Source organism: Gekko japonicus, unplaced genomic scaffold (assembly GCF_001447785.1).
Source record: "Gekko japonicus isolate JY-2015 unplaced genomic scaffold, Gekko_japonicus_V1.1 scaffold471, whole genome shotgun sequence".
Taxonomy (NCBI): domain Eukaryota; kingdom Metazoa; phylum Chordata; class Lepidosauria; order Squamata; family Gekkonidae; genus Gekko; species Gekko japonicus.
The window spans coordinates 1,051,268-1,073,427 of record NW_015161418.1 but is presented as its reverse complement, the minus strand read 5'-3'; the positions used below and the strand labels follow the sequence as shown (position 1 = coordinate 1,073,427).

General features: G+C 43.2%; 1 protein-coding gene across 1 annotated transcript in view; it reads right to left on the bottom strand.

Annotated features, from left to right (window-relative positions):
* CACNA2D1 (calcium channel, voltage-dependent, alpha 2/delta subunit 1) overlaps positions 1-22,160 on the bottom strand; it is a gene marked incomplete at its 3' end in the record, with an annotated part of 640,713 nt that overhangs the window by 21,190 nt on the left and 597,363 nt on the right. Inside the window, exons 16-21 of the mRNA XM_015428057.1 lie at positions 19,960-20,028; positions 16,739-16,813; positions 15,982-16,056; positions 14,109-14,165; positions 6,412-6,483; positions 3,938-4,009 (exon numbers count right to left, since the gene is read on the bottom strand). Of these exons, the coding sequence (XP_015283543.1) occupies positions 3,938-4,009; positions 6,412-6,483; positions 14,109-14,165; positions 15,982-16,056; positions 16,739-16,813; positions 19,960-20,028 (420 nt within the window). The remainder of the gene's footprint in view (positions 1-3,937; positions 4,010-6,411; positions 6,484-14,108; positions 14,166-15,981; positions 16,057-16,738; positions 16,814-19,959; positions 20,029-22,160) is intronic.

Here is a 22,160-nt window from a genome sequence, read left to right as displayed (position 1 = left end):
TAAAATAAGCGATAAAATATAATTATCCACGATCTGAAATGTTAGCCAGTGTACAAAACATGGTCCCCTGTCATGCCACCGGCACCATAAATGGGTATAAAATAAGGAAGAAAAACTATCAATGGAAGGTTTCTTTCTGCAGCAGCAGATCCAGGGTTGTGGCCTGTATATCTGATGAGCAGAAATACAAGAACTGGACATGAGCCAATGAGGAAGCAGTTTGGAAGGAGGGAGTATAGCCAGGAGAGGGCATCTGCCTCTCAAACAAGTCCAGCCTTTTCCTCCTCCCCCTTTTTTCCTTTATGAGCTTAGTTTATGCCATGGCTTTCCCAAGCTTAGCTTAGGGTTGCCAGGTCCTCTCGCTGATCCAGCGGGGGAATTTGGGGGACGTTTCGGGGCTGGGCAGGGACATTGCATGACATCATGTGGCAGATGACATCACCCGAAAATGATGTCATTGTGTCGGTGACGCTGGCAGTGATGCTCTGTTTTTTTTGGGAAACTTTATGGTAAATTCACCTCAAAACATAGAATTTTGCCCAAAAACCTTGTGCAACATCCTTGTGCAACATCCCTGAAGCAATAACATCATTTCTGGGTGATGTCATTGTGTTGGTGACGTCGCATGGTGATGTCCCTGTTTAGGGGCGGGGTTTCCCCCACAGGCCAGCTGGTCTGAGGAGGGGAGAAGCCCCTGAAAGCAGGGGATTCCCTGCTCAGACCTGGCGCCCGGCAACCCTAGCTTAGCTCTAGTGCTGTTTTCCAAGGCACAGGACATCTGAAGCATCAATCAAGAAGACAGGGCATGGGTGTATACCAAATGCCTTTAGCTGTCTGCAAAATCCAACATTAAGGTGAGGTGAGAAGACATTATTCACAGTCAGGCTTTAGACCCAGAACCTCTCATTTTAGAAATTAATTATATACTCTTCCTATTTGAGGAAGACCACACAGGAATGGTCTGTATCCCAACTGCTGTTTCTGCAGGAACAAGTCCAAACTGCCTGCCCAGATCTAGATTTTGGGACATTTGGGGCTCCCAAGATAGGAGGAAAGTGGAGGTGTGAATGGAAGTGTGAGTGAAGGTCCTTGTACCCACAGAAATGCCATCTGGGATTCAAGTCTCTGTCCAGTGGTATCTGGCTGGTTTCTGTTGGAAATAGATGCTGGATAAGATTGACTTTTGGTTTGATTCTTCAGGACAATTCTTCTTTTCTTAAGTAAATGAAACCATACATAGTTGGAGAACTGAAATGTGCTATTCGACCTTATTCTGGATGGTTTAGGAAGTTCAAATTCCAGGTACCAGGCCCACCTGGAAATGTGTCACTGGCCAACTAGCATTTGGGTTGTTTTTTTTACTCATGATTGCAACAATATTAGTGATTAGTTATGATGAATGGAATAACAAGCATGTGTTGATTTCATTATACATGTAAGTATATTATTTCACTTCATGTAGAATGAAAGAATGAGAGGCCACATCACAGAAAAGTTTAAATAGTTCCCTGACATTCTGTAAAAATTTAAGCAGAGTTAATTCTCTCAAAGGGTAGTCAGTTTTTTGAGTCAACATACTGCAATATTCTACTGAGAGAGGCAAACATACAGGGATGTATGTGGTAAACAAGTATAGATACTACATGGTAGCATTGCTAATAATATTCTAACATACTATTATACCTGACTTAATTGTATCTATGAACTGTTTAAATGTAAAAAATAACTACACTCTGGCTACAAAACAGTATATTTTTTGTTTTGATTGCTAGGAATTTGTTTTCTAATTGTCTTTCTCAAACACATTTTGATATAAATATCTGAGAATTGTAGTGCAACAGGGCTTTATTTGAAAACTAGGAATAAGGCCCATTGTGGAAATAAATACAACGAACTCTAGGAAGAGGCTCTGGGAGAGTGCCCCGGCCTTGGACACTCAGCGTCAATTTGCTGTGGTGACCTCAGCAGGGTATTATGACAGAGAGTCCACCATTTTCTCCTGGGGAACTGATCTCTGCCATCTGAAGAGCAGTTGTAATTTTGCATGATCTCCATCCCTCCCCTGGAGATTGGCAACAATGGCTCCCCATATGGGAATGGCTGGCTTGGAGGCTGGAGTCTATGGAATTGTCCCTGTCTGAGGTCCCAGCCCTCCTCAAACCTCACCCTCTCTCCAGGCTCCACCCCTCCCATCTTCAGGAATTGCTCACCTGGAGTTGGCAACCCTATCAGGACCGGGCCCAATGAGTTTTCTCCCAAAGCCCAAAACAGGTGTGGAAAGGGTCTTTTACTGACAGAACCTGGTCGCCTAGCAACAGGCACTGAGGAGAAAGCACAGTTGTCACCTCTGATTAGGGAAATACCTGGAGATTTGTGGGGTGGATCCCATGGAAGGCAGCATTGGGGGGGGGAGGACTCAGCAGGGGATAATACCATAGGGTCCACCCTCCAAAGCAGCCATTTTTTCCAGGGGACCTGATCTCTGTCATCTGGAGATCAATTGTAACAGCAGGAGATCTCCAGGTCCCACCTGGAGACTGCCAACCCTAGGGGAAAGTCAGCAACACAGCAGGGGGTTGAAGACAACGGTTTGATGGTCACTGGCCCACCTCATTAGCCAGCCAGTCATGGTTGAGGCAACAAGGAGAGAGGACCGGTTTAAATGTATTATGACAGGAAAGTGACCAAGATGGCAGTGGGCTGCGGAGGGGGTTATGCTGACAGATGTTGGTTGCCTACCAAAAGCCACTGAGGGGACAGTTAGTCACAGTTAGGCCCACACAGGAGCCAAGAGAAGTGTCTTCCTCAGGAGAGAGTCCAGCTTTCCAGGAGACGCAGCTCGTTTCCTCCAGGCCAGACCCTCCCTGGTGCTGCCGCTGCAGGAAGGTGGGGGAGCCACTGAACAGCGCTGGGCAGCCTTCTCTGCGGTGCAGCCCGCTGAACTATCGCCCTGACAAAGCGCCGCCCTTGCAGCCGAGGGAGAGGGACTGCGAGGGGCAGCAAAGGTGAGTGCTTCCCCAGCTTGCTGCCGCTCACTAGGTCTGCCTCTTTCTCCCCCATGGAGGGGTTGCTGCTCCCTCGGCAGAGCATCCATCCCCTTCGCTGGCTCCCTCCAGACTGAGAGCGAAATGCTGGCTGCCGGCTCTGTGGGCGGGGCCGAGCCAACGCAGTGAGGCAATGCAGCCAGGGGATTGGGAGTCTGCAAGACGGGCAGCTGAGCAGGCCAAAGGCTGGGGAGGCGTGTGGAACGTCTCACATGAAAACTATTTTATATATAAGGAGAGATGACTTGATTGATTTTGATTTATATGGGTGAATGATCTGGTCTGGCACAGAAAATGTATACTTTATAATTAGTATTGCCAACCTCTGGATGGGGCCAGTAGTTCTCCCAGCATTACAACTGATCACTAGACTATAAATTCCCCTGGAGAAAATGGCAACTTTGGAGGGTGGGGGTCTATGACATCACATCCCTGTTGAGCTCCCTCCCCTTCCCAAACTCTGCCCCCAAATCTCTATGAATCTCTCAACCCAGAGTTGGCACCCCAACCTACAATCTTCCTCCAAATATACAGACCCAATTTGGAGAAAATGACATCAGGTCCAAAACTGGCACACAGATATTAAAAAAATAATAATTCTCCTTCTAACCACTGATTCTCACAGTCTGTGGAATCCTTGGAAGATAAAGGTTGGCAAAAGGATGAAAGCTGCATCTTGGGACAAGGATTCATATGTGCTGTTCCTTGTGCCAACTACAAGACAACCCCAAAGCTTCATCCTCCTAGCCTGCAGGGACTGTCTCAGTAAAGCTTCAGCTACCAAGTCAATGAAACCCTCCAACCCACACAAAAATGAATTAGTGCCCATTGTTCAGGTGTGAATATTTGTAACTTTTGCAGTCTTCTCAGAGAGCAAATATTTATGATCTTACCTCATCTTGAGACTTGATCAGTGTTTTAAAGGTCCTATCTCCACTTTCTCCATCTATCATTTTTTTTCGAATCTGCAGTCAAGAGAATTACAAGACTGAAGGTGTAAACACAGCATATTCAATAAATTCCACTGGTATCGAACAGGACCAAGAGAAACATTTATCCAAACTTTATAACCAAGGAAAAATTCTCCACTTCCAATTATTCTTTTTAACAATATCAGTGACAGTTCCTTTACTAGGGTTAGTCAGTAGCCCTTCTAAGGGGGTGCAGACCATGAGAAATGAGGGCCCAGTGCAAAAGACACCCAGTTAACTTTTCTGTATTCTCTGCTCCACAGCTAGACAGGGGATAGACAAAACGTTAGACAGACTGTCTTGAATACTTGTTCTGGGATTCAGGTAGGCATGCTTAGATCATTTACTCACAAATTATGAGCACAAGAAAAATAGTTACATTGAACTTAATCAGTGCTTAATTAAAACCCCTCCCTGTTATAACCATGTTGCTCTTTGCCATGTTCCCCCCCCCTCCAAATATGTAGTATTTTTGTTATAGAACCTATCTTGGATTCCTGATATCCATGGCAACCAAACTATCTCAGAAAAAAGTCATAGACTTGCATTTTGGACAATAACAGATATTCCAAATGTCAGTCTTCTTCTCATGTTTCCAAAAGGAGATGAGGGTCTACCAAAGCCAAAGGTCATCAATCACTGCAGGGCATGCATTCAGTGCTTTGTCCAGTGAATAAATGGCTATAAATTGTACACCTAATCTCTCTTATAAGGGGACCCCTGGTAGCAGGGCTTACAATTATTTCTTTCTTTTCCTCACATTTAATATAAGCACTGCTGGCATGACTCCATTCCAAGGCTTCATTTCAGATTCTGTACTCTCAGATTGGGAGCTGCAGTGGCTCAGTGGTTAAGACACTGAACTGCAGGCTGGAAGGTCGGTAGTTCAGCAGTTCGAGACCTGAGTGCCACATGACGGAGTGAGCTCCCGTCTCTGGTTCCAGCTCCTGCCAACCTAGCAGTTTGAAAGCAAGAAATTGCAAGTAGATAAATAGGTACCACTTCGGTGGGAAGGCAACAGCGTTCCGTGCGCCTCAGCGTCTAGTCATGCCGGCCACATGACCACAGAAACGTCTTAGACCAGCACTGGCTCTTCGGCTTGGAAACGGACATGAGCACTGGCTTTCGAGCAAGGGAAACCTTTACCTTTACTCTCAAATTAAGTTTTCCAGTCCCCATATAACTTGTTGGAGTGGGGAGTTTCCATAGAACAGGAGAGCCTTTTTGAACACAGGACAATTTTAGGGTTTATATTAGATACATGAATGGCCCAGGCAAGCCCGATCTCATCTGATCTTGGAAGCTAAGCAGGTGAAGCCTGATTAGTATTTGGATGGAATACCACCAAGGAACTCCAGGAGTGCAACAAGGCAGGCAATGACAAACCACCTCTGAAGTTCTCTTGCCTTGAAAACCCTACAGGGTTGCCCTAAATCAGCTGTGACTTATGACATTTTCCACCATTTTAAATGCAAAATGCTAGAGAATGGTCACATCTTTGGCAAAGGATATGACAGTGCTTTGTTGGAGTTTAATCAGCCTCCATTCTCTAAACTAGCATACCCTTGGATTATTTGTTCGGTAACACTGTAGGAAACCCTCGGCATGGTGTTAAGCTATCCTGTCCCATTCATGAGGGCTCTGTGACAAAAGGGAATGGACAATATTGTTCCAAATCCAAACCCAAATCCCTTTATTGCCATAAAAGAAAAGCAAAATACCACAAGGCAAGTTTACAGAGAATTTGAATTATAAAATCTGTCAAACATCAGATAGAAGAGCTAATCTTTTGCTCCCTGATTATTATGGCAGCCAAAAGGTACCTTCAACTGAACTTGTAATATGGGGACATCGGTCACATAATAAGAAAGATACTAATTTCGCCTCAGAAAAACCGTGGCAGTTAGACACAATAGGTTTAATTATACAATCCCGCACTTCCCCATAGAAATCACAACGAAATAAAACATGGGCTAAGGTGCATTCCTTTGCATAGACAAAATCTTTCTTGATAGGGAATGTTAGTAAGCCTCCCAGACAGTACTGTTGAAGGTAAAACATTAGGTCTAGCTAACATAAAAGAGCAGTGTAACTGGGGTGAGGTAATCTGGGAGAAGTAGGCAGCAGGTAGTCCATTGTCTGGGAAGATACCAAATACCAAAGAGGAGCAAGTTTTGTGTTCAAGAGAGCAGAAAGTCTGTTTCTCAATATCTAAAATCCTCTGTTTCAAGATTCTGAAATGCATTTCACTTAGCATACAGAGGTTGTGACACTATTGTTACTCTTCCCTGATAGAGCAAAACTTGGTTAGAGCTTTGGTGTCTTTGGAACAAATGATTCACCTAATAATACACTTAATAATAACAGATGACTGTTAAAAGTATGGTACAGCTTACCTGAACTTTAATGTCATTTTCTAGCTCTGCATCCAGAAAATCCAGTGTCACCGGCTCTTGAGATTTTGGATTCTGAAAAAGGTGTCACACCAACAAATAATAAGCATATTTCTTGCTATGTTTCACTCAAGTTTAAATGGCCAAAAATGGTTTGCATGTCATTTGAAATTAAGTAGATTAACAAAAAAGCAATTACCTACCTTCCTTGCTTTTGTTACAACTATATTAAATTTCTCATCAACACTCATTCCTTTCCCCCCCAAATATTTTATTAAGAAAAATATTCAAAAATATTCAAAAATAACACTCTTTTTTTTTTTTCTTTCCTTTAAAGTGAACTTAAAAAAAAGACAATTAGGGTAATTAAGGAGGAAAATAATTGGAGGTTTCTTCCTCAGTCTAAATTGTTTCACCAACATTGACCATGGAAACTGCAAGTGAAATGCCTCAAATGGCATCACAAAGACAATAAGAAGGAGAGAGGAAGGAGGAGAGGAATGGAACTGCTATTGGCTAAGAAGAACTGGGGACAGTGCCTTGTACCAGGGGCCTTGAGTGGAACAGATCCAGTGGATCCAGTTGATAAAATGCAGTTGTGAGTTTAAGGGAGTAATATAGAATTCGTTTAGAAAAAAGCAGGGGGGAAAGAGGAATAAATGAAAGGGAAAAAGATAAATTGTGGAGAAAGAAAAAAAGACAAAGGCAATATATCTATATGCTCACAGTACTTTTGCAATTAGTTTTTGTATACCCATTAGACTTGTATGTATAATATAGGAGGGAATAATTCTGTGTAGGATATAGAACTCTTGTCATATAGTGCCAGTCCAAAGCCTAAACATTGTACCAAAGTGTGATAGGAACTTTCTATATGGACCTCTTTTAGAGAACATAACTAATGAAATTAATTTAGGGTTTTTTGGGTAAGACAACAGCTCAACTAATGTATGGCGCACAGATCTCTCTGTATACGAAATATACCAAACTTGAAACAATTCAGTCAAAATTTTTGAGATCTTTATTTGGAGTTCCAAAATGTGTTCCCAATGCTTGGCTTAGGCTTGAGACTGGCCTAGTTACATTAGAAACCCGGGCTTGGTTCTATGCCATATGTTTTTGGCTCAAACTAAAACTCCTTTCATCAGGGCTGACCCCCTTAATCCTTTCAGATAGTTTTTGCTCAAGCTGGGTTTCTGCAATAGAATACAAACTGGCACTTCTAGGCTTCTCTAGTACTGCCCTTTTACACCTTGGATTTCAAGGAGCCAAAGCTGTTGTCAAACAAAGATTATGGGACACTTCTCTCCAAATGGATAGACCACGAGGAGGCAGGGCTTCATTGTGGCGGACTGGTTGAGTACTCAGATCTCTCTAGGTCTCACCAGCTTTTGGAGTCTTTTTAGGGGATTTTATTGACCTTTCTGGATGTCTCCAGATTTGACAAGGATTTCTCCAGATCCTCGTGAGTAGGAAACTGGAAGCAGAAGACTTAAACTGAGCCCCCCACCTGTGGCAACAGACAGAGTAGGTTTTCAGTGTGACTTGAGCAGGAGCTCCAAAAGACCAGACGTGGGAGCTCACGACTGGAAAGCTACAACACCCCCAACAAGAGCCTCCATACCTCGCCACAATCATCTTAGCGAAGATTCTGTGAGTAATCTCTTCTTCTTTTTACAATCGTCAAACTTGTAAAAGGACACTGGATTGCCCCCATAAATCTTTCCCAGAGGGAAAACTTTTATGACAGGCAGCTCGGCAGAGCTTTGGGAAATTTATGCATCGATGCAGAGGGGCTAAATAAAGCATTGAAATCTTCTATCTGCTATTTGGAAAACATCTTTACAGAAACTTATTTTATGATTAATGAGTTTTTGCTGGAGTTATGGAAAGGAAAACAGACTGGTAGTTTTAAAAATGGCAACGATCCATGTGTTTTTTTCCTGCCTGCATAGTTGAGCATTGATCATTGTTTACAGACTGTCTGCTAGGGAGCGAGATGGCTCTTTTGACTGAAGCTGAAGAGAGAGTCTGCTTGATAGAGGGACAGATATTGCAGCTGTCAGACGACTTTTGGGATTGCTGGGAAAGGCAATTAGTAGAGAAAATTACAATTGCTGTCTCACAGACGCTGGGAGAGATCTTTGCTGAAATCGAGAACGAGGAGATCAAATTACCAGACGGACAAAATTTGCAACCTCAGATGACATCAGATGTTACACAAAATGGAAAGTGATGCGACTTGTCTCAGCACTTGACTTCTACAGTGAAACACTTATCCAGCTATTACTACTACTGTTCAGAGATTGTCTACTATGGGATTGCCAGATACAGCTCAGCGTTTCCAGGGTTGAAGAGACAAGGCGGTTGGTGTTCTCACACAGTTAAGACTTATAAAGACCAAGACACAAAACAGTGACTATTTTGAAGAGGCATTTCCAAAAGAAGCAAGAGAAACTGAAATATTTTAAATAATCTGAAGCAACATTTCATGATTGTTTATATGGATTCAACTGGCTGATGAGACAAAGTTTTACTTAAACTGGAACCTTTAACCTGTTAAGAACTGCTTGTCTACCTTGTGGTTGTTCTTTTGAATAATATTGACATTTGAAATTCAACTGATTTATGAATATAACAATATATCTCGAATATTAATACTGATTTAACTGATTAGTGAAAGTGCTAAATAATGGCTATTTAAGCGGAAACATTTTTTTTTGTATCTGAAATGTCTTAGCTGAAGGATGAGAAAACGATATGGGCAGTTTGAACTTTTTAGAGAGGAATTGCAGGGAAAATATAATTAATGGGCTCCTTATCTAGAGATTCTGTAACGATTTAGTTTTTTTATTTTTTAGAGAGAGAAGTATAAGATGGAAATTTGATTTTCTTGGCATTGTTAGTGAGGGAGAAGAGATTGTTGAGAAAATATAACCTACTATGTTTAGGCTTGAAAGCTAACTGTATTGGGAATAGATTTTGGGTTTAAAGGTATATGTAATGAAATACAACCAAAATAAGGGGGAAAATGGTAATTTGCTTGTAAACATGATGATGTGAGTGAGATTTTTGGCTAGATATTTTTAAATGTATTGCTCTTTTCTTTTTGTAACATTTAAAAATCTAATAAACTTTGCCCACACGTGGGCAATTAAAAAACAAAACAAAACAAATGGACAGAGCACGAGTCTCACACTTTTTAGAGGTGAGAAATAAAAACCTAAAGTTTGCTCCACTCAGTTACCTTTATTCGTTAGAACTCCCAAAGCACCGCAGAACTTTCACTTTAGCACGATTAAATGTTCTCCCATATGCCCTCCTGCAAGGGAGATATGCTCGTACCCCATACACAAGCCGACTTTGTCGTAATTCTGGACAGGTCGAGACAATTGAGCAGATTCTTTTATCTTGTCAATTCTATAACGAGATTCATTCTAAATATATTACGCCAATCGTTGCCTACCCAGGCAGGTCTAATCAGTTTTATTCTACTCTTCTTTTAGCTGATATTTGTAATGAAACTACTGCTAAGGTAGCAAGATTTTGTGCTATGGCTATTCTAACCAGACAGAAGACTATTAATTCTTAGGAAAGTTTAAAATCCACGTTGTCTTAACTAAATTTTTATCTGTATCAACCGTCTGGCTGTATTTTTGCTGTTAACTATATGTAACATTTTAAGGTATTTGCTGATCTTTGATCGTAATAAATCAAATTGAATTGATTGAACGGAATTGAAATTGATTTACTTCATTCATATCCTGCCTTTCTCCCCAGTGGGGACTTAAAGCAACTTACATGATTACCATGTCCTCCATTTTTATCCTCACAACAACCTTGTGAGGTACGTTAGGCTGAAAGAGTCTTACTAGCCCAAGGTCACCAAGCAAGCTTCCACAGCATACTGGGGATTTGAACTAGGGTTCCCAGACCTCCACTGGGGGAACTCCCATATGGTAACCATTGCTTACTAACAGCTCAGTGTGTGGTAACAACTACGACATGGAGAAATTTAAAATGGGTATCAACTGACAGCAGTAGTATAAGTTGTGCCCCTTTCAGCGGTAAATATATGGGTATTTTCTAAAATACTGTAAGATGCAATTTTGCATGTTTTTAAAATATTTTAAATTGATTTCAGGGAATGTTCACAATTGTGAAAATATTTGATTCAAGAGCCCATTTTGGGCATATTCATCTGAATAATTAGCTTCATTTTGTGACTCAGGCAGAAATAGATATAGCCATTTTTAGCAGAAGATGTATGAAGAAGAGATGGAGCTACCTGGTATCTTTAATAGTTCTCCTAGTCAGGTGAACCACAGATAGAGGTAGAATATGGTAGCTTATTAAGACTGGCTTGTTATATTCCTCTGGATCAGGTTCACAAGTTACTGGATAAAAGGTGATTTCATTTTCTGTCTCTTTTGAAATCAAAGACTGACTTTAAAAAATGAAAAAGGAAATTTTACTCAAGGTACTTTTTAGACTGATGAAGTGAAGAACATTGGTAGCATAAATACAAATTGCTTGCCTATATAATTTTATGTATTTCAGATGCCTAAGGATCTTATTCAGCTAGACAAATAAGTCAACTTCAGTGGAAAAAAATCAACAGATAAAAAAAACTTGAAATGGAACACAAAATGAAAAGAAACACACCAAAACATAATGATTTTACCTTTTCATATTAAAAATGAACAATATAGCTCTAAAATAAAAAGCAAAGTAATTCAAAGAATCCATTTCTTACATGCAAAGGAATGCTATTAGAAGGACCAAACCCTGGCAGCATGCAAGAAGACATTGATGTGGTAGAAGCAGCATGGCAGTCCATGTCCCATTCCAATAAACAAAGCAACAATGCAAAAGAAAAGAAAATGATAAAGAAGCCATAATATTAAATCAATCAACATTGTGTGTCTAATTAAGGAGTCTCAAAGCTTAGGTAATCAGTGAATGCAACTTAAAAGAACATAAATGCACAAAATGATCTTATTTAGAGGAAAAATCCTTGGATTTTTTTTTTAAACCCTTGCCCTATCGTGACATTGCCTACGTATACAATCTTCTGGAAAGTTCTTTTACCTAACTCTCTTGTGTCTTCCCTGTTTAGTTATGATTAGGGTCTAGGCAAAAATAACCAAAATAATTGTGATGACTTTTTAAACTGCAAATTTTGGGGTAGAGATAGGGTCGACAACTGCCCACTGGGATGATTTGGGGGGGTGGGGACAGGCATGCCAGCATCATGCCAGTTTGCAACATCACTTCCAATCCTGTTAAGACAGGAAATTTTGGGCAAATCCTGGAGCGTCACCCCCAGCATCACAACATCACTTCTGGTTTTCATTGGAAGTGATGTCATGTCCCAGAGTGATGCTGGTGCCCCCCCCCACTCTCACTTGCCAGACTTTGAAATGCTAAAGTGGGAGACCTGCCCCCCCAAGTAGAGGCATTTGCTTTGTTTTCCATGCAGAAATGATTGAATTTATCATATTTTAAGCACTACATGAATTAATAAAAATGATAATTTATGGGAGAGGTTAATGAATGAAATAACAATCGGTGGGATCTCTTGGACAAATCCCATTCACTTCAGTGTGGCTTCAAAGGAGAACTTCCTGATGGAATGCATCTCTGGGCTCCATGTGCAATAAAGAGCACCATTCCTTCCTTAGGGCCTCTTAGGGCATCTTTTGTCAAATGTGAACATAAAGTTTCCATAATTCACACAACCTTTGTTAAAGTAGATAGTATATATTTTCATGACCTTTAATTATTCTCAGCTATTCTAGGTATAGAGTATTTATCAGAAATCTAGAGAATCAAGTAAGTCACATGATTGTGCTCATGACACTTGCACATCCTGAGTCCTAGTCATGCATCCTAACCTAAAAAACATGACCTTGTATCCAACAAGATCTACTAGCAAAGCGGAGCAGGACTTCCCTGTTTTCCAACTACGCAACAACTGTCTGACTCTCCTGAAATTTTGTTCCGGGGAGGATGTCAATGGATCCCCATGAATAACATGAGGGCAAATTGGGAGCCTGAAGTGACTGGGGACAACTGGCAGAAATTACCAGCACCTCCAATGACAAAAACTCTCCTCCCAATCAGTGTTCCCTCTAAGTTGAGTTAGTGTGAGCTAGCTCACAGTTTTTTAGCCTCCGGCTCACACATTTTTGTCTTAGCTCAGGAAGGATGGCTCCAGAACAAACTAATTTATGCAGCAGCCAAATTGCCGGCTCACAAGTTTAATGCCAGCAGCTCACAAAGTTGAATTTTTGCTCACAAGACTCCAAAGCTTAGAAGGTCGGACCAGAACCAACAGGTTCAAATTATTATTTTTTAAAATTTATTTTATATTTATACCCCATCCTCCCTGCAAGCGAGGTATATTTATACCCCACCCTCCCCGCAAATCAAAAGACTTTTCACTTAAACATTAGGAAGAACTTCCTGAGAGAGCGGTTCCTCAGTGCAAAAGGTTTCCTCGGAGGTGATGGGCTCTCCTTTGCTGCTGATTCTGTAAACTTAGGCAGATCATGAGAGGGAGGGCAGGAAGGGTGGCATCAGTGCTTAGTTCTTGTGTCCCTTTCTTACACACCCAGGAAAATGCTGATCACTACTCTGCGGTAAGGAAGCTATTTTTCTCCAGGCCAGTTTGACCAGCAATCCTGGAGGTTTTTTTGCCACGTTCACAGCATGGAGCAAGGGTCATTGGGTGTGTGTGGGGGGGGGGGAGGTATTTGTGAATTTCCTGCATTGTGGAGGGGGTTGGACTAGATGACCCTGGAGGTCCCTTCAAACTCTATGATTCTAAGTGATGGGGTTCTGCCAAGCTTTAGACTCCATTAACTGCTTCCTTCCAGTTTGTTAGGGTGTCTCTATATCAAAACTTTGTACAGCTTGTGTTTCTCTGCATCCTATTGAACATGTACAAAACACGTCTGAATAACTCAGGTTACAACTGCCAAGAAACTAATCACAGAAGCAAGCAGTAAAGAGAAAGCATGCAAGCAAGTTAATGCAGACTGTCTTTTAGCATAGCTACGGCAAACAAAGGCATATTATTTTAGCTGGCAAAGTAAGAATGAAATACAGAAGGAGAGAAAGAACTGGTGCAGCAACACAGAAATGGGATCCTTAAAGGGCCACTGAGACTTCTTTTGGGGAAAAGTAGTTTGACCAAAAAAAGGCTGGTGTCTTCATCTGCCTTTGTTTTAAGCTGTATATATGGAGAGCTCCCTCTTTCCAGGCTGACTTTGCAGCTTAAAATAAGCACCACTTTCTGACTTCCATATGGAAAACAGTAAACATTACCAACATTACACAAGGCTGCTAATTTGTAGCACCTATGCTACAATGAAGCCATCAGTCATTATGCAGGGCTTCAAAGTTCAGCAGAGTACATCTACGAAGAGTAATCTGCTTTTCTCCCTCCAAAACTGGAAATCTTTTGAGGCTAAAACACAACTTTAATCCTCAGTTATTAGCAACACATCATCACTTAAAGCAACATCTTTCACAACCATCCACACTAATTTTGCAAGCTTCATGCTTTGGAGGCTGTCTGAAAAGAAAACAGCTGGGTTAGGGTTTTCCAGGAAACTAAATCAAAGCTCTCTAATCTCAGCTGCAGCACTATGCATTTTTTTACACACTAACAAGTCACCTCCATCCATAGTTACCTGGACATGGGGTCTCCTTTTTCTCAAATTAATTTTGGGTATGCCCACACCAATGTGCTAAAGTAACAAAACATTAATGATTCACATTTTCACACTGTAATTTGTGGTCTGTGATTATATTTGTGGTCAGTGATTATAACCCAAGAGCAATATCCACCTGTGGACTGTTGACAAGTAGTGCTGGCCTTCTAAGATATACCTTGACCATGTACACATTTTTCTCAGATGAATAACAGTACCATGTAGTACTGTAGCGATGGCCACAGGAATTAACTGCTTTAAAAGAGAATTAGATTCATGGAGGCCAAGTCTATCAATGGCTACTAGCCACAGTGACTGAGGGGAACCTCCACATTTAGAGGCACTAAACCTCTGTATCTCAGAGACAGGAGGCAATGTCAGGGGAAGGCCTTGGCCTCTAAATCCTGTTGTTGGCCCTCCAGAGGAACTGGCTGGCCACTGTGTGAGACAGAATGCTGGACTAGGTGGATCATTGGTCTGATCCAGCAGGGCTCTTTTTATGTTCTTGACACAGTTGTTGAGGGCTGTACTGCTTCAAACCTTAAGTAGGAGGGTCACATTTCCTCCCTCCCTCCCTTTTTTTCTCCCCCAGGTAAAAATTCCAGGCATATGAGAATTTAGTACATCAGGGGGGAAGGTTCCAGGTTAGCCCTCTGCATGCTGAACTTGTTTTTCACTTACTGGAGACAATTAATAGAAATAAATTTCCCTTCTCTAACACAATCTGACACAGCCCACCCCATTCTGCTGCCTCAGTGCTCTGCTGCTGGTAGGCATGAGACCGAAACAGGGGGTTATGTTATATTCTGACATGTAATAGCAGCCTTCACCGGGCAGTAACAGGAGTAAGTGGATAGTGTCACTTTTATTCTCACACTATATGAGAACAAAAAGAAAGGCACATGGCTTTACAACCAGGAAATATCTGATAGGGATTCCTTAACCTGTACTTCTCTAGATTCAAATAGATTGTAGTGATTTGACTGATCCTATCCCTCCACATTGTAAAGGATTATGAAGAGTGTTCTAGGGTTCACAGGCAGACCATGCTAAGCAGTGATCATGTGTTTTGAATAATGTGTTTTGGACCTCACCGTTGCCCTGTGCAAACTGATCATGTCCAACAGATCCCTGTAATTGTAAATTGCAGAGGAAATTTGGTATTGGACTAGATAAATTTCAAGAAAAATATATTTGCCAGTACAGTGCTTTTAATTGACAAGACCCTGGTAAGCTTCAACAGAATGGTATGATTTATACCAAATCTCCCCACATACTATGAAGACAGAAGTGCATGGCAGAAGTCCCCATTGCTGTGCCCATGGGTACTATGGCACTTGCCAAAACCTTTTCTGGCACCTGCCAAGTGTTTTTAGAAAGTGGGTTGGGCCAGGTGGGCTTTTGGTCAGCAGGGCTTCTGATTGGCCACTGGACTACTGACTGGCTGTTTCCACCACCTGCGTCAGAATTTCAAAGGTGCCCAGATGTTCAAAAGGTTGAGGACCCTGATGTATGAATTGGGTTCAAGGAACATTGTTTAATAAGTACCAATGTTTTGCTTGGTACATATAACCTGTTGCACTGTTTTCCTGTCCATTCTTCAAGGAACTCAGGATAGCATACACGGTCTTCCTCTACTCCAGTGTTTGAAGACAGACTGGGAGAGAGAGAAACTGTCCCAAGGTTACCCAGTGAGCATCATGGCTGAACAGGAATTTGAACCTGGGTCTTCAATAACCTAATCCGACACTTTAACCACTGCACTGCATGTCCAGTCATGTTTCTTTAACTATTTTTTCCCCTGTGACAAACTGGAGTAAAAATAATTTATGAACTATAAAATTCTGCATACCTTTGGTTGAAGATTTGGATGAAGCAACACATAGCCATTGGGGTCAATTGCAAAGTAATAACCATTTGGACACAACTGAGAAGAGAAAAAGGCAATAATATGTTATATTGCAACACTAATGGTATTAAATGAAGATTTTAAAAAAACTTCAATAATTCTGACCAGATGGAGAATGCTCTGTAATAAATATAGGCTGAAGCATCTGTTACACAACAATGTTAACATGAAGCTAATGTGCAAAATTTTTCACTTTTTGATTTCTATTTTGGAAAATGGTAAGCAGTCCTGGAGACTAACCAGCTAACTTTTGACCCAGTATGCACTGTGTACACAATGTGTTCAAGTTCTTTACTTATAAGATAAACATAAGTTCACTTAAGGAATAGTAAAAATTGTCTAAGTATCTACAGCACAATAAAATAATGCTACCAGGGCACCACAGGGGTGACTAGTTACCCTGCGGGCTTCTTTTAAAGCTTGTAGAACACAGCCATTGCCTAGAAGTTGGCTACAGCTGACCAAGCAATTCAGACAAATCCCTGGAAGAATTGCTTTATGTGAAAGTAATCATCTCCAGAAAACACTGCTGCAGAAAAAAGAAAAGTCAGTGAAATTGTAGGGTGAGAGAAGGCAAGTAATCTTTCAACTTCCAGCCAGAGAGACATGAGATAGACTGGAAGAGAGTTCTAGTCTGAGCAAAACTCCGGTTTCAGGAAAGTTTAAAATAGGCAATCTGGCAAAAGAAGAAGAGACTTACTGTAAACCGCGGGGTCAGCTTCTTAATTTCTTCGAGTGACACATCCACTCCCATTACGCCAAGTATCAACTGGTTCTGGCATAGGATTTTTGTAAAGGTTAGTTTCCAGGTAGTAAAGAGGAGCAGTGTAACAATAAGAACATTCTGCAGTTAATAACAAAGCTGTGTGAGGGGAAATGGGGTGATTCTAATTGGGGACCACCCACGACCAGCACACTGCTGGGACTGGCCATGCCCTGCAATCACCTTCCCGGCAGAGTGGGTGAAAAGGGATTGCTCAAAGCCCAGTAAGGGTTGCCCAAGCACTGCAATCATCACCTTGCCCAGGGGCAGGGCAGTGGGCTGGAACAGCTGTGAGCTTTTTTGCGGACAAAGTCTTGTTGCTCCACCATGATCTGTCTGCCACTGTTGATGCAGTAAGACAACTAGAGGCCCCTTGGCTGTCTTTGAATTCAGAAATGGACAACTTCACCCGACTCACTTGGGCTGATGTCGACAGGATCGTGGGTGCTGTTAGGCCAACCACATGCCACTCTTGGACCCGTGCTCATTGTGGCTGGTAAAGGCTGGCGGGACCCCCTGATGGACATTATCAACTTGTCCCTCAGCTCTGGTGGTTACCCGGAGAGGTTAAAAGAGGCTGTGGTCATATTGTTCTTGAAAAAGCCATACTTAGATTCACTGGATCTTACCAATTACCACCCAGTCTTGAATCTTTCATTTCTGGGCAAGGTGACTGAGAGAGCAGCAGCGGAGCAGCTCCAGAGTTTCCTGGATGACACATTGGCCCTGGAACGATTCCAACCCAGCTTCCAACCAGACCATGGGATGGAGACAGCTTTGGTCACCCTCACAGATGATCTCTGCAGATAGCTGGATTGAGGCGGGTTGGTGCTGTTGTTGTTATTAGGTCTAACAGCAGCATTCGACATGGTTGACTACGACCTGCTGCTCCACCACCTCGCCAACGTAAGAGTCTGGGGGATAGCCTTGAAGTGGATTACCTCTTTCTTCCAGGGTTGGGGACAGAGGGTGGCACTAGGGGAGAGGATATCACCCCGACAGCCCCTGGTGCATGGGGTTCCCCAAGGGAAAATCCTCTCCGCTATGTTGAGAAGAAGGAGAAGGAGAAGAGGAGGAGGAGATTGGATTTATACCCCACCCTTCACTTGGAGTCTCAGAGCAGCTTACAAACTCGTTTCCCTTCCCCTCCCCACAACAGACACCCTGTGAGATAGGTGGGGCCGAGAGAACTCTTTCCAGAGCTGTCCTTGAGAGAACAGCTCTGACAAAACTATGGCTTGCCCAAGGTCATCCAGCAGCTGCAAGTGGAGGAGTGGGGAATCAAACCTGGTTCTCCCAGATTAGAGTCCGCACACTAAACTGTTGTATATCGATATGTGCTCCTCACCCAGCTGGTGCAGAGTTTTGGGCTGGGTTGTCACCAGTATGCTGATGACATTCATCTATATCTGTAGATGAGCTGATGGGCTGGATGCCATGGTTGGATGGTTGAAGCAGAGCTGTCTGAGACTGAATCCTTCGAAGACGGAGGACCTGTGGTGGTGGTGGTGGTGGTCTGAGATTGGGGTATCAACTCCCGGCTCTTGATGGTGTGCTTTTAACACAGACTTCAACTGTCAAGAGTCTGGGTGTGATTCTGGATGCCTCCCTATCTGTGGAGGCCCAGATCACAAAGGTTGCCAGACTGGCATTTTTACAACCGCACCAAGTCAGGTAACTGGCCCCCTACCTCTCCTGTTGCAGCCAATCCACAGTGATCCATGCAATGGTCACCTCTGGACTGGATTACTGTAACTCGCTCAACAAGGGGCTACCCTTGAAGATGACCTGGAAATTATAGCTTGTCCAAAATGTAGTGGCACAGGTACTTACGGGCAGCCCAACAACAGCACATATCCAGCCGGTGCTTCACCAGCTTCATTAGCTCCAAGTTGAGTACCGGATCCACTTCAAGGTTCTGGTTTTGACTTTGTACCTGTGGGACTGCCTCAGTATATCCCTGGATCCGTGCTCCTCCTGGCTTATTAAAACAGGCCATGAGGGGTTTTGAGGTGCACTGTGGGAGATTTTCAATAAGTCCCTCGTTGAGGGACGGTCCCCCGGAGCACTCAAGGAAGCAACGGCCCACCTTCTCTTGAAAAAAACATCTTTGGACCTGGCCAAATTGGCCAACTATCGGCCAGTTTCCAACTTGCCCTATTTGGGCAAACTTATCGAGAGGGCGGTGGCGTCACAGCTACAGGGCTATCTGGATGAGGCTTCCATCCTCGATCCCTTCCAGTCCGGCTTTTGCCCGGGCCATGGGACAGAGACGGTGCTGGTCGCTCTGACAGATGATCGCCGTAGGCATCTGGATCGAGGTGGCATGGCGGCACTGGTGTTGTTAGATCTGTCAGCTGCGTTCAACACGGTCAACCACCAGTTGCTGGCCCACCGCCTCGCTGGCGTGGGGATTCAGGGGCTTGCTCTTCAATGGTTCGCGTCTTTTCTTCAAGGTCAGGGACAGAGGGTGGTGATTGGGGATCAGCGGTCCCGAAGGCACCCCCTTGATTGTGGGGTGCCCCAGGGAGCTGTGTTGTCCCCTATTTTTTTCAACATCTATATGCGCCCCCTCGCCCAGATTGCCTGGAGGTGTGGGCTTGGGTGTCATCAATATGCTGATGATACCCAGCTCTATCTGATGTTAGGCAGCCAGTCAGACTCCAGTCCCGATGACCTTTATTGGGCATTACAAGCTGTGGCTGGTTGGCTCAGACTGAGTCGGTTGAAATTAAACCCGGCAGAGACAGAGGTCCTGGGCCTGAGTCGGACCGGTCTGGGGTTGGGGCTCCCTCTCCTGGTCTTCGATGGGGTGCCTTTGGTGCCTGCACGGGAGGTTAGGAGTTTGGGTGTGCTCCTGGACTCCTCGTTAATGATCTCAAAAAACAAGGATCTAGAAGACGCGGGGGAAATCACGGGATGCTGCAGGTCAAAATGTGGCCACACAGCAAGTAGTGGGAAATTGACTAATACAATCGGGGGAAAGGGAAGAGCGAGGGTGGCACAGCTGCTTGTGGGAAATCGGTCCAGGTGTGTTGCGAGGATCACAGGTCAACTTGCTCACCCATTAAATCATGCTGGAGTGCCAAAATCATAATGACTTAACAGGGCTTCAATGGGACTACTTTATTTCTTTCCACTGTTAAGCATCAGCTTACCTGAGTTCCACTTTGATCTTTTGTCAAATTGAAGACAGGCAGAGTTCCAGAAATGACTAGACCAAGTTCCTAGAAAATGATCATAAGGACATTTGTTCCTATTATGAGCCAAAATGGGGGGAAGGAATCAAAGAAAAATTACTAAAATGTAGTTAAAAGGTCAGATCAAAAGAAGAGGGTTTTGTTTTAATAACATGTGGCTGCTTTTGAACAAACATCATATAGAATGCCCTACAAGAATGCAGACTCCTAATGCTCTACTGCAAACAACGCAACTGCAAAGAGGCAATGGAGCCACAAGTTATTATTGCTTGCCAGTGGAGTGTACTTACAGAAATCTAGTCAGGAAACTATCTGTATTTTACAATGGAGTAAGGCCTGTTGCAATGAACATAAATTAGAACTGCCTCCGCAGCCAATCATTAGGGTTGCCAGCCTCCAGGTGGGGCCTGGAGGTCTCCTGCTTTTGCAACTGACCTCCAGCTGACAGAGATCAGTTCCCCTGGAGAAAATGGCTGCTTTGAGGGTGGATTCTATGGCACTGTACCATGCTGAGGCCCCTCCCCTCCCCTCCCCAAACCCCACCCTATCCTGGATCCACCCCCAAAGTCTCCTCGTATTTTCCAACCCAGACCTGGCAACCCTACCAATCATCATCATGGCCATTAGATTGATGACTTTGCCTAATACTAATTAAACAAGCAACATACTATAGCTCAGGGGTCCCCAACCCTTTTGAGCCCAAGGGCACCTTTGGGATTCTGATACAGCATGGTGGGCACAGCCACAAAATAACTGCCACAAACAGGCCACTGCAGGAGGCAGTTCCAGGCACAAAATGGCTGTCGCAGCTTCCCTTCAATCACACAGTGCTTGTGCTTGTGCTGTGATGACCAAAGGAAATTTTTTTAAAAGGAACATTTAAAAAAATCTGCACAACCAATCAAATCTTCAATGGCCAATCAGAAGCCTTCCTGGTCAAAAGCCCCACCTGTCGTTACCCACTTTCTGAAAACACTTGGCAGGTGCCAGGAAAGGTTTTGGAGGGCACCATGGAACCCAGGAGCACCACACTGGGGACTCGTGCTTTAGCTGAAGTCATACACTAGATGTGGGATGGGGCAGGCAAGACCATGATAATATCACCTGGAAGTGAGGTCACCGCACCAGGCACATCATGCGAGGGACACTCTAGCATTTGGCCAAAAACTCTATGGTCGCCATAGAGTTTTTAGCCAAATGCCAGAGCATTCCCCGCATGACATGCCCGGTGCGATGATGTGCCCTCCGTGTGATGTTATCGCATCAGGCCCGTTGGGTGCGATGGGGCTCTTTGGGGGCAATCCTACCTAGGACCCTGCTTTCCTTCCATGACATCACTGCAAGCACAGTGGGATTGGAATGGTTATCTCAAACTACCTGAACTCTGAGCCATGTCACTCCTTTTCTTCCCTGATAATTTAGTTGGCATCAGCGGTGGTCTCACTGGAGAGGTCTTGTAAAAAGAGGCCTTTTCTCCTCCTTGGAGGGAGTTTCAGCTACATTCTGATGTCTTTTATGCTCTTACTGCAGCATTCAAAGCAACAGGAAGAGAAGAAGGCCTTGCAGAAAGGGCTTGAGAATGAACTGTCATTATCACTGCTGCCATGTAACTGAAAAAGGAAAGGCATAGCTGCACTGTTGGTGAGTGCTGGCACCCAGGTACGGTTTTCACAAGCCATATTTGAACTTTAGGAGGATTTGATCTTACTTTCTAAAAAATTTGGGAGTGGCCTGTTTTTATGAACTGGAGCTCTCCCCAGTAACAACCTGTACCCTACCCTGCCATAATGCAACTGCAGTGGATCCTTAGAACTGAAATAAGATTCATTTCTGAGGGTTTTTTTTTAATTTTTTGCCTTGGACATAATCATACAATTTATTTTCTTGTTAATGCCCAGGGAAAATTAGAGAAACGTTCTAGTTGAAATTCATTAAAATAGGAAACAATGCAATGGTTATGTGTTACGATAAGGTCAGTCCATAACCCTTCTCCTCTCCTAGTACATTCCTGCATTAGTGCTGACATTTAAGAACAGGATGTGTAGGAAGATATAAACTTTCTCCATGACATTTCCAGTAAGTACCTCATCAGCAACTAAGGAAGATTGGTCAATGAACTTCTGAGCACTAGAATCCTAATGAAACAAAAAAACTGACCC